The sequence below is a fragment of the Notothenia rossii genome (assembly GCF_949606895.1).
Source record: "Notothenia rossii genome assembly, chromosome: 4".
Lineage (NCBI taxonomy): Eukaryota > Metazoa > Chordata > Actinopteri > Perciformes > Nototheniidae > Notothenia > Notothenia rossii.
The window spans coordinates 37,983,617-37,996,680 of NC_136902.1; the positions used below are offsets into that span (position 1 = coordinate 37,983,617).

General features: G+C 40.1%; 2 protein-coding genes across 2 annotated transcripts in view; one reads left to right on the forward strand and one right to left on the reverse strand.

Annotated features, from left to right (window-relative positions):
* Positions 1 to 13,064, reverse strand: part of ntsr1 (neurotensin receptor 1 (high affinity)) — a 106,299-nt gene that overhangs the window by 70,951 nt on the left and 22,284 nt on the right. The window lies entirely within an intron of this gene.
* On the forward strand, positions 4,559 to 7,198 carry LOC307036549 (G2/M phase-specific E3 ubiquitin-protein ligase-like). Its single transcript, XM_079676980.1, has 4 exons — positions 4,559 to 4,634; positions 5,056 to 5,228; positions 6,203 to 6,417; positions 6,494 to 7,198. Exons 2-4 carry the CDS (start codon positions 5,092 to 5,094, stop codon positions 6,727 to 6,729), a joined length of 588 nt encoding a protein of 195 aa, XP_079533106.1. The 5' UTR covers positions 4,559 to 4,634; positions 5,056 to 5,091; the 3' UTR covers positions 6,730 to 7,198.

A 13,064-nucleotide genomic window follows, 5' to 3' on the forward strand; every position in this document is an offset into this window, starting at 1 on the left:
TTTATAAAACAAAATTACATTAGCAAAAACACTTTTACCAAGGATAAAACAATTTAACATTAACAAAAACAAATTAACAAAATGCAAAACACTTTAGCATTTCCCGAAACACTTTAACATCTCCCGAAAACACATTAACATTTCCCGAAACACATTTACAAACCAGAATCAAACCGGAAGTGACGTAACGTGACGTGACGTGACCATAGGAGGTGACGTGATTGGCTCGAATTTAAATTTGTTTTTGGCGAGAAAGACCGAAGGTGCGAGTGTGTTTCATATACAGTCTATGGCAGGGGTGTCAAACTCATTTTAGCTCAGGGGCCACATGGAGGAAAATCTATTCCCAAGTGGGCCGGAGCGGTAAAATCATAGCATAATAACAAAAAAATGACGACAACTTCAGATTGTTTTCTTTGTTTAAGTTTAGTGAACTTTAGTGCAATAACAGTACAAGCACATTTAGACTTGGCGTATCAACAAAAAGCCATACAACAACATTAAGTCATATACTGGGAATGAACAAAATACAAAAACTCTTCTCAAATAACTAATTTGTCATTTTAACATATTAATCCTGTACTAACTCACCAAATGATTGAGACAAATTGAGGTAGAAACTTTTCAAGAGGGTTTGAGTTACTTACTTCCTGCCTTGTAGGCTACATTACTTATTGATAAATAAAAGCTGTGCAATGCATGAACAATTTCAACAAACCTAACTTATGAACTGAAGTTACTGTCATTATTACAGTAAATCACACACTGTTCACTTTCTTTCAATCTGCACAGAAGACAATCAATTTTTAGATAACTATATCAGGGTGCAGTGTCTTATGCAGCATTTTAAGTTGGGTTACCCACTGTTGTTTTTGCTCCTGAAACCTGGCATCTTTTAGCTTTCACAAGTGCATCAATATCAGGGGTCAAAGCCTGAGTGGCAGCCAATTTCAGGATGTCATTTAAGTGCTTGTGCGTGAGCCTTGAGCGCAGCTTTGTTTTATTGATGCTCATTACAGAGAAAACTTGCTCACAAATATACGTGGTTCCAAACATGCACAACACTTTTGCAGCAAGGGCTGTCAAGTTGGGGTAACCTGGCAAAAGATACTGATAAAATGTGTCTAAGCCAGCTGCAGCAAATTTCCCCTTCAAATCTGAGTCACACTGCAAGTCTATTATTTCAAGTTGAATGTTGACGGGCAGATCAGAGGCATTCGCGGTGAATGGCGAGCAGAAAACTTTGAAGTCTTTCTCCAGTTCACCAAAAATCTGAAAGCGTTGCTCAAACTCCCGCAATAGTCCTATTAGTTTATCTTTGAACCGCTTCATGTCTGCGACATGTTGGGTATCGCACACATTTTTCAGACAAGGAAAGTGCGCTGCATCACCTCCCGCGAGCTGCGTCTCCCACAATGACAGCTTCAACTTGAACGCACATACGCTGTCATAATACTGCGTTACAACTTTGTTGCGCCCCTGCAGCATTGTGTTCAAGTTATTCAAGTGCTCTGTAACATCCACCATGAACGCAAGATCCTGCATCCATTCTTTGGACTTAAATTCTAACACTGGTCTGCCTTTTTGTTTCATGAATTGTTCAATTTCCTCTCGTAAATCAAAGAAACGCCTCAGCACAATGCCTCGGCTTAACCATCTTACCTCGGTGTGGTAAGGCAGGCCGTAGTTGTGGTCTTTATCTCTGAGAAGGTTGTCAAACTGACGGTGATTCAAGCCTCTTGATCGGATGAAATTAACAGTTTGGACGACCACCTTCATGACGTTATCCATCTTTAATGACTTGCAACACAATGCCTCCTGGTGCAAAATACAGTGAAAAGTCCAAAAATCACGTCCTCCATTTGCAGTCTGCACTTTTTCCCTGAATTTCGTCACAACACCTGCTTTTTTCCCGATCATTGAAGGCGCACCGTCTGTAGCCACGCTGACAGCGCGTGACCAGTCCACTCCGACTCTGTCCAGGGCACCCTCGAGTGTGTTGAAAATATCAGCCGCTGTCGTGGTATCCGTCATCGGCACCAACTCCACAAACTCCTCGGTTACGGTCAAAGTATCATCAACTCCGCGGATGAATATGGCCAGTTGCGCAACATCTGTAATGTCCGTGCTTTCATCAATTGCAACTGAAAACGCAATAAACGACTTAACTTTGCGCTTCAATTGGCTGTCCAAATCCTCCGAAAGATCAGAAATCCTGTGTGCAACTGTGTTTCTTGTCAGGCTGATATTTTCAAAAGCTTGACGCTTTTTCAGGGCACACAATCTCTGCAGCTGTCAGCATGCATGTCTTCACAAATTCACCCTCGCTAAATGGTTTTGAAGCCACTGCAATTTCATTAGCAATAAGGTAGCTGGCTTTCACTGCAGCATCGCCGATTTCTCGGCTATGAGTAAACACAGGACTGCTGTTTTTCAGACCCGCCAGCAATTCCTTCACCTTTTCGCTTCTCTGTTTTCCTTTCAAGTTATCATATTTGTCGGCATGTTGAGTCTCATAGTGGCGACGAAGGTTATATTCTTTCAGCACTGAAACGTGCTGCGAACAAACCAAACACACTTCCGTGAATAAATAGGAGGATGACCATTTTTCTTGGAAAAACTCTGCACTCTGTGTCCACTTTTCTCTTTTTTGATAGCGACATGTTGGGGAGTGAGGAAGCCAAGCACGATAGACTGTAAACACAGGATTACTTCCTCAGCCCCGTTATACATAGTTTGCTCGCTTCACATAATTGCTATTGCGACACCCAGTGGACACATTTAGAACAGCAGTTTCTTTCATTGAAAAATTGCAGCTCTTTTTATTTTTTATACTTTCCAAAATCATCTCGCGGGCCGGATTAAACTTGTTCACGGGCCTGATCCGGCCCGCGGGCCGTACGTTTGACACCCCTGGTCTATGGTGTGTTTACGTTCGGTAAACATGTTTTGTCCATTTTGTGGAAACAACTTGGAACAAGTGACACGGTTTTGCCTTTCGTGTGGAGGATCTCTGGAGTGTTTAAAGGACACGGACCAGACAGGTGTACCAAGCGCACAGGGGACATCGAAACAGCCGGAAAATGCGAACAAAGTAAGTGTAGTATTGCGCTAGCTTTGTGATGCTAATGTAAGACATGCAGTAAATACAAGTTCAATCACAGTTTCATATCAGTCAAATACCAATCCATGTCTTAACGGAATAGCAACGCATTGAGCTAATATGCTAGTTTTTATTTTTAGGTTTTCCGTAAACCTTAATGCACACTTGCTTTTGCTGATTGTTGGAGCTGCTAATTTTTATATTTTTATTGGAACTATTCATAGCAGAACAACCAGGCCGATCCTATAAACTTTTCATGGAGTACAGAAACTCAAAGTCAAAAGAGAAACAGTCTTTTAACTGTGGGAAAGGAAGACTTAAACAAGAAAAGAGACGAGTCCAGGTAAGCTGCATTAACCGTTTCATAGAAATCTCAGTGTCTCTGTGTGTGTCATTACTTATATCTCTGCTATTTTAATAGATAAACATAGGAATGATGTCGCCACAAGGAGTTGATTTAAAGCCTCGGAGAGGGAAAACACTCCCGTTGTTTAGAGACCCGGAGGTAGCAGCACCTGCTATACTGGAACGAGCTGTCCAGAAAATGAAAGCCTTTAACAAGGACATGGATGAAGGACCGTACGTCCTTTTGTATCCAGACTGCTCAGAGGTTGTCAATGTGCCTGGTTCAGAAAAGCCATTCACATTGGCAGAATATAAAAAGGACTTAGGAAAGGCATATGCCAGGATCACCCTTTTCATTTGCCTTGAGAAACATTTTAGAGGAGGTTTGTGGATGTTATTATTCAATATTTTAATTGTTTACATGTTAACATCCTTTACTGCAGCATACATAATAATGTGTTGAACGTTTTGCTTTTACTACAGGGGATGATACCTCAGACTCTGATTCAGATATTGTCATCACATCTAGGAGCACAGCTGAATTCAATCAGGCTGACACTGTGGTGCGTAAATGATTTTATTTTAATGTTCATTTATTTATTTTTCATATACATTTGATTTTAAGCAGGAAATCTATATTCTGGTAAATATTTTAGAAGAACCAACTTGGCAGTTCAGAAACACTCACATCGTTTCACTGTTGATAGACATATGTGGTAAGGGAACAATAATGGAAGCTGTTGATAATTGTACACTTTTACTCTCAGGTATTTGAATTTGAACCACGAAACAAAAGTACTCCAAAACACAAACCGGAAAATGACGGGTAAGTTTGTACTTATTTTTACAAAATAAGTAATTTATCTTTAACTGGATGATAAGAATAGGCCACAGCATTTTCTCTGGTGAACATGGATACAAAAATACCAAACATGTCATGTTTAATCTAATTTCAAACAAAAATAATCTGTTATTTATAAATCTTATGGTTCCTCTTACCTCTAAATGTTACTTAAAACTCAACTATACCCTGTATCAAGTTAATAATTGTATCAATTTTATCATGTTTCAGGAAGGCACTTGGACATTCATCCACATTCATCTACATTATCTTGCAGGCCAGCCTTCATTCAAAGCAACAGTTGATTTAATAACTGATGAAGAAGTAGGGAAAGCTTTACAAGAGGTGAGAATTGCATACAGCAACAGTGTGGTAGGGTGGATTATTATGTAGTTCCTGCAGTGTTTTGAGACATCTTTACTTTACCTTTATCACATACACCAAATTGGCTTCATTTTTTGTTTTGTGATCAGAATCAGAGTACCCTTATTAGTCCCACAGAGGGGACATTTACATTGTTGGAGCAGAATAGAGCCAAAGACAGCTTAATGTTACCTAAGAAGAATGATACAAAAACTAGTAAAGATACACAAACACAATTTACAAAAAACACATCCTGTAATAGAGGATTTATCAGCCAGGTATATATTGCACAAGGATAGTAGTAATAGTAATATATACATCTTGCAATGGAACAAAAATGGCAAGAATATACAGTACATGCAGTTATTGACTGGATTGTTTATATCCATTTTATAATCTTCAGATTGAGAATGCTGCCTCAGTGGATGCCTTGCGAGAAATGACCATGAGACACAGCACAATGTTACAGACAGCAGGTTGTCTGAGACATGTGGCTTCTGTTGAAGGAAAGAAAGATATTGTGTCAGACTACCTCCAGTGGTACATTATTGGCCGAAACTCCTCTGTAATTGAGAGGTAAGATCATATTTGTATTCATGTGATTTTTTTTAAATGTATGTAAGAATTCTTTGTTTAAAATGCCTCATGGTCCCCCTCTTTGGTTTATTCTATGTTTATCTGTTAGCAATTAGTCAGTGTCAAAATGTGTGCCTGTGTAGTATAACTCATATGGGACGTCCGTCTCTCCTTTCCCTGCCTGTCTTGTGCCAATCTTTAAGTGCTCATGCCACCCCCCCCCTTGTTTTAGGTATTAGGTTATTTAAATGTGACTTTGTGATGAAACATTTTTTTTAGGGCCGGGACATTTCGTCAGGATATTGGAAGAATAGGAGGGATTGAGGTCAATCACTGGCACTTTTTTATTTTATTTTAAATGGTACACTTTATGTTGAACTATTTATTACGTTGTTGGTGCAACTGGCACTTTATGTTGAACTGTTTATTGTTTTGGCCAAGGTTATTGAGAGAGTTGGACTGAAATTGATTAGATTTTTTAAATCAACTGTTGGTAAATCAACAAAGTCTGTTATGGCCTCTGAAGCAACAGAGAGATGTTTTCTAATAGTCAGGGTTTCCAATGTTCTGAATGTACTTGAAAGTATTGTGTTTTACTTTTTTTTAAAAAGTGTTATAGTTTACAGAAGGTCTACCTACCTATAGGCTACCTGAATCTCTGAAATGTACTATATTCCTAAATATGCTATTGCTACACTTTATGGCAAAAATTGCACTTTTCTGTTGGTCTTTGTTAAGTACCACCTTGAAAAAAATAAACAATGTTTTGTTGCTTAAGCTTATGTATTCAGTCATTATTCAATGGTATACTAAAATCCATGTGAAAAAAATTGCTTCTCACTGTTCTCAGGTCAAATATTTATATGTGATTAAAAATGCTATTAATTGCGATTAATTAATGACAAAGCCTGTAATTAATTAGATTAATTTTTTTAATCGAGTCCCGGCCCTAATTTTTTTTGTTCACTCTTCAGATTCAAGGAGGGTCTTTCAGCCCTTCAGTTTTTAAACGCACTACAGCAGCACCCTACTCTGCTGGCCCCGGTCCTGTGCAACTCTGAAAAGCGAATTACTGCTCTGGAACTTGAGCGACTCTTCAAGCCTGACCTCAGTCCACCAGGGAGTAACAGGAGGCTTAGGGAAAGTAAAACTTTGGGCTACTGGGCAGACTATCTCCTCGATTGTGAAGGTTTGTAAATCGCTGTTTTTATAACTATTTCAGGAAACACATTGCCAAAATGTATCTGAACATGTCTTCTTTGCAGAAAGCCAGACTGCTGTGTCTTTGGAAGATGTTTTGATGTTTGCGACTGGGCTGACTTCACTTCCCCCATCTGGATTTGAACCATCGCCAGGAAAAGAGTTCCTTGATGACTCTCCATTCCCAATGGCAAACACATGTTCCAACACATTAAAACTACCACTCCTTGACGCATACAATGTGTTTAAGTCCCAAATGGACTTTGGAATGCAAAATTCTCCAGGATTTGGCTGTTTTTAAGTCATGTGACTGGATGACCCATAGAGTACAGACTCTATGAAGGTTGTTCATAGAGTAAACACTCTATAAAGGTTGTTCATATAGTTGTTGTTAGATGTGAACGTGTTTTTTTTTTTCTCACAGCTCATGTTGTCCATTTAGTTTGGGACAAAATCAAAGTATTGTTCTATACCTATACAATTTTTATAAATACTCTGAACTTTGCTATACATATTTCACATTGCCACCCATAGCTTCTTTGTTGTAAATCAGTCATTCATTCTCAGGTTTCCAGTGAGTCCACATGGTTGAAATAAGACTTATACAGAAATGTTCTTTCTGCACACAATTACGCACACAACATAACCTTGTTTGTGCTTGCTAATTGGAGCGTTGTTTGTTGTTATTCCAGTTATATTTTATAATGATTAAGATATTTATGTTATGACTATGCTGTGATTTGGTGCTGTATAAATGACATTGAAACAAATATGGTGATTGGCTGGAAACAATGTTCATTTCAAAATGCTGTTTTTATTTAAAAATGTATGGGAATATCTTTTTTCTAAATAGGACCAGTCTTCGGATGAACAGGTACCATAATCATTTGGATACATCACAGGGGAAAGAGTAAATGCAGTCTGACAAACCATGAAACCAAGCATTGTTGAGCCCTGAAATCTGATTTGGAGTGGTGAAACAGTGCTACTGTACTTCTGAATACCTTTTCGATTACTTTATAACTGAGCATATTCTTTCAGCTTCATGTACAGTTCTGATGCAGTCTCCCAGTTCTCTGGCTTCTGTAGGTCATTGCGCTCCATAGCAAAGTCCAAGTACTCCTGCATGTTTTGGTCCCCACATGGAGCTATTGACAGGCTTGTCTCAGGAACAGCATCCAATTCTGCCTGTTCAATCTCAAATCCACAGTCCCTGGAGCCAAATCTATTTTAAATAGAAGACATAGTATTTATTTACATTTAAGATAAAAACACAAAGAAGTATCAATCCATCACCAATGTATTATCTGTGTGGCAAGTAGTACAGTTCATTGGGCACTCATCCTGGACATGATGCTGTTCTGGAAGGGCGAATCCTGTGACTGTTCCACAGTCTCACACACTCATCCAAGTCCTTCTGAATAACATCAACGAAGCAGAATCTCAGAAGGCACTGATGCTCGTGACTCCCGTTGAAGTATCCAGCATCTCGGAGGTCTGCAAATAGCTCCATCCAGAACTGAGACCTATAGAAATTGATATATTTTCAAGTGAATTATTAAGCAATATACAACAATACTACAAATTACATTAAAAGGTTACCAGTAAAATCAACAACAAATCATTGAGTGTCTATTTCATAATTTATTTGCTTCACAACCTATAGGGCCTAGGTCCCCTCAGGGGCCGCTGTTCAATCCAAAACCCACGCTTAGATGTTCACAGTTTCTAACTTTATTTCTGCCAAAAAGAAGTTCTAAAGAAAGGCCTTGTATAGTCTGGGTCATAGACTACAGGCTATATATTATATCTATTATAATAAAAACTGACACACTTTAGCTAAGCAAATGTTGTTTGTCTGACAGGGTTGGCAAGTAATAGAAAATAATGATAAACACTTACCTTCCCTTTCTTAATATGGACCACCAGGACTCAATGCGCTGATTAGTCATGGATGTGCCATACATGTGGCTGGACGCTCCAGAGTAGTAGTCATGGTGATGGTGACGTAGGGTACACTGAATTGCAGCCATAATTCCGTTCTCCGTGCCACAATCAGTCCGCAGCCTCATGGGGATGACACCGAGGTTTCGCACACATTTGAGGAAATATTGAGCGATAACTCTTGGGTTATTGTTTGTTGGACCACATTCAAGCCATAGTACTTTACGTGAAAATCCATCTATGCATCCTGAAAGGGCCACACCGAATGGCTTAAGTTTGTCATAACCGTCAGCATGCCACATATAGTTCGGTCCCATTGAGTGGTAGGTTCTCCTTATAAACCTTCTGCGAGATCTCCTCTCGCAGCCTCGAGGGTTAAGCTCCCGGAGCAAATTCATAACATCATCTCTCTTCACTCGAAGACTGTACTTTTGTTTTAGTACCTGCCACATTGTTCGGTATCCAAACAATTGTCCAGGTCCACGAAGTTCCAACCTGATGGCGTTAATTACAGCGATTTGAGAGGAATAACCCTTTCTGCGGTAAAACCCGGCTTGATTCAGTTTGCTTTTAAGAGTCCGCAAACTGATTTTTACACCGTGAAAGGTAGACAAAATGTCCACGATTACAGCATACGAGTGACCTTCATTAAAATATTGCACCCAATGATGCAAGATATCTGGTCCTTCTGTCTGGTCCGTGTCCTTTAAACACTCCAGAGATCCTCCACACGAAAGGCAAAACCGTGTCACTTGTTCCAGGTTGTTTCCACAAAACGGACAAAACATGTTTACCGAACGTAAACACACCATAGACTGTATATGAAACACACTCGCACCTTCGATCTTTCCGCCAAAACAAATTTAAATTTGAGCCAATCACGTCACGTCCTATGGTCACGTCACGTCACGTCACGTCACTTCCGGTTTGATTCTGGTTTGTAAATGTGTTTCGGGAAATGTTAATGTGTTTCGGGAGATGTTAAAGTGTTTCGGGAAATGCTAAAGTGTTTTGCATTTTGTTAATTTGTTTTTGTTAATGTTAAATTGTTTTATCCTTGGTAAAAGTGTTTTTGCTAATGTAATTTTGTTTTATAAAATGTACATTTGTCTCAAGCTTTGTTAAAGTGTTTCACACTTTGTAATTGTCCATTGCACTTCCCAGCCACCGTAATTGTGTGTGTGTGCGCGCGAGCGAGAGAGAGCGCACCGGTACCGGAGATCGTTGTTGTTAGCTTCTGGTGCTAGCGTGCTACGCTAACTGATATTCTGAGTTTTTTCAACAACAAAGTGGAGGAGAGTCCTCTCCTGTCAGACTGAGAGACTCAGTGAGCTAAAGGACTCTCTCAGTGTTATCTCAGTGGGTCTCAAATGTTTTGGTCACCATTAATGTAAACAATTATTTCCGAGGCACACATTTATATGATCATTATAGTTATAAAAAAATAAGAGAATAAATTAAAAACAGGTATGAAATACTATATGACATTAAAAAAAGAATAAAGTTTAAAAGGGTGATTTGTAAAATACCCATAAAGAAAAAGTAAATCTGTTTACAGTTCTGTTTCAAATAGATGTTGAGAGATGTATGCATAGATCTCTTCCTTTTGCTCTCAAAGTGCACCAGGTTGATGCATTTAACTTCAATATTTAAAAATCTTCCCGGGGGAGCTTGCCCCTGGACCCCCCCTATGTGAGGTCCACACACCACCTATAAAAATAGCATTTTACCCCAGCTTACACCTATATGCTGCAAGCTGATTATCGAGCCTTCATTGTAACTGTCACACTGTGTATTTGCATGGGGATTGTTGCAGTAGAAAATTCTACTGTAGCGCCCGATACATTAATGGGAAACCCTAAATGTTTGAGCACCCTCTGTGAAACGTCAAGCTACCCCACAGCACCCCCAAAATAAATCTCTGGCACTGCCACTGTACCTGACTATTTGTGTTGGGGGGGCCCAACTTTTTTTTTCTCCAAAGGGGGGGCCTGACAGAAAAAGTTTGAGAACCACTGAACTAACCCTACAGGCGGTAGTGGATATACCCTGAAGTGGTGGCGGCTCATCCTTCTCCCCAACCCCCAGAGCGCAGAGGAGAGCAATAATGCTGAGGCAATCATTGATGGAGTCGACGGATGGCTCCTAGTTGATGAAGGAGAGACCAGAAATACTTTACAGCCAGCAGCATCCATGCACGCCTGACACACCATCCTGCTCAGCAACACTGCCACAGTGTGCATTATGTGCACAGCTAAATGAGAAGAAACTTTGTGCACGGAGAGCATCGCACTGAAGTGTATGCTGCTCATTTGTTTATGTCTTACGCCGTTACAGACATATGGGACCTGGATCAAGAGGACAAACTGGAGTGGGAACAACGAGAAAATGGCGCTGCGTCTGACGTTGAGGGAGAAGATTGAGTCCGATGTGTTCCGACGGTTTCCCGGGGTCATGGGCGCAGTTGCATTAAATCAGGAGCAGAGGAGTAGCCCCCCAAAAGCTGACTCCTTGTATTGGTTATCGTAACCACTTCATGTTTATATAAAATAAATAAAGTGTGAAAAGTGACCTTTTATTGTCTTTATTTTTGTGATGCAAGAAAAGGTTTTCAAAAAGGTGATTATTTAGTGGGAATGCTGATATAGCATTCCAACTACTTGTTATGCTACGCACAAAATTATTTATTATTCCGCCGGGTTATTTTGGCCGTCTTCTTCTCCCACATTCCACATCGCAGAAACTCCGTTCAAACATCAAAACGTTCAGCTCGGTCGGGAATCGATTGCTATTACTTTTCTCATTCGTAACTTTCATAATTCCCGAGATATGTCCCATAATTCATCACATTTTTAACATTGAAGTCAACGGAGAAACTGTTCAGACTTTAAACATCTTCATGCGACTTCAACTGCTAACTGTTCCTTCTACTTTATATACTTTCACTCAGAAACCTCATTCGAACTTTAAAATGTAACACATCTTTCTGACATTATTCATATTAAACAACTTTTAAATCAGATTCATACTTTTAGAAATATTAAACATTGTTCAGACCTTGGTAAAGAGGCCTTCTTCAGATTTTAACATTAGTGTGTATTGCGCAGCTCGTTAAGGCTAGAGTGTGTGATCTCAAAGCTAGAGTGGAAGACCGCTTGAAATTTGCCTTCATATATTTTATTAAACCTGCCATAATTCCCAAACCCTACACTCCTGAGTAGGGTTGCAAAATTCCAGGAATTTTCAAAGATGGAAACTTTCCATGGGAATTAACGGGAATAAGCGGGAATAAACGGGAATTTATGGGAATAAACTGGGAATTTTTTTAATTGAAGGTTGGCTCTTCATAGGGAACTTAAATATAGTTGGGGAAAGTATATTTTAGCATAATCTTGACTAAAACAAACAGATGCCATTCAAGTACACTTGAATATCCATGCCATAGCACACTGTTTACGGCATGTCTATTGAGACCACACAAAGGTTCGCAACAGGCTCACAAATGTGAGAGTGGAAAAACTGGTTGGCATTCGGGCAAACCTAAGGCTGTTTGAGCCTCACACAGAGCCATCCTCAACAAGGCTGGACAGTGACACTGAAGAGGAAGACTCAGAGTTGGATGTTGATGAGGCCCAGGAAGAGCCCATTGACTGAAAGGGTTTAGCAAAAATGCAGAGGATTGCTTGAAGGAAGGTTTGCATGTTTAATGGGACTTTTTGGAGGGAGAAGGGCTCTTTTCATTTAACATTTTGAATGGGACTTTGTGGGGATTTCTGGATGGGGGGTGCATTTTTGTTCATTTTTTAATGAGTGGGGTTGGGGGGATGAGTAATATTTAACTCAACATTCCGATATCTGTTACGGTTCTTCAACAAAACGTTCACATGTAAGAGGTTTATCTCTCATTCAGAACAATGAAAATGCTCTCCTCTCACTGATTACTGCACATCAGCATAGAAACCTTTGATCTCTGGACACACACACAGCTGTTTCATACATCGTTAGCTCAAATATGAACACCTGTGTCATGGAACACCATGAAGTCATAACTCCAACTGACATGCTCAGAGCAGCAGACTTCAGATAATGCTTAACACAGCTCTAGATCTAATGTGGTGGTACTATGGCAACGCATCCCTCGCCATACACCAGCAGACTTCAGATAATGGTTAATGGTGATGCCCTCAACAGCTCTACGTCAATTATGGGGTGTCATCATATGCCGTTTCCATGGAAACGCATCCCTCGCCATCAAACACAATGTCGCTATAACTCCAATGGACACGGTCCGATCGTCACCCAAACTTCGCTTGTATATCACCGCTCCATGCCTCAACAGCTCTACGCCAAATCTGAGATCTCACCATAGGCTGTTGCCATGGAAACGCATCCCTCGCCATAAAATACGATGTTTTCGTAACGCCTATGAAAAGGGTCAAAACAGCAGCAGACTTCAGATAATGGTTAATGGTCTTGCCCTCAACAGCTCTACGTCAATTATGGGGTGTCATCATATGCTACCATAAAACACGATGTCGCTGTAACTCCAATGGACATGGTCCGATCGTCCCCGAAACTTCGCTTGTATATCACAGGTCCATGCCTGAACAGCTCTACGCCAAATCTGAGATCTCACCATATGCCGCTTCCATAAAACCCGATGTTGTCGTAACGCCTATGAAAAGGGTCAAA

Coding starts and splice junctions, on each gene's coding strand:
- LOC307036549 (XM_079676980.1), top strand. CDS start 5,092: ATGACCATGAGACACAGCACAATGTTACAGACAGCAGGTTGTCTGAGA. Junction 5,229..6,202: donor AACTCCTCTGTAATTGAGAG/GTAAGATCATAT, acceptor TTCACTCTTCAG/ATTCAAGGAGGGTCTTTCAG. Junction 6,418..6,493: donor CTATCTCCTCGATTGTGAAG/GTTTGTAAATCG, acceptor TCTTCTTTGCAG/AAAGCCAGACTGCTGTGTCT.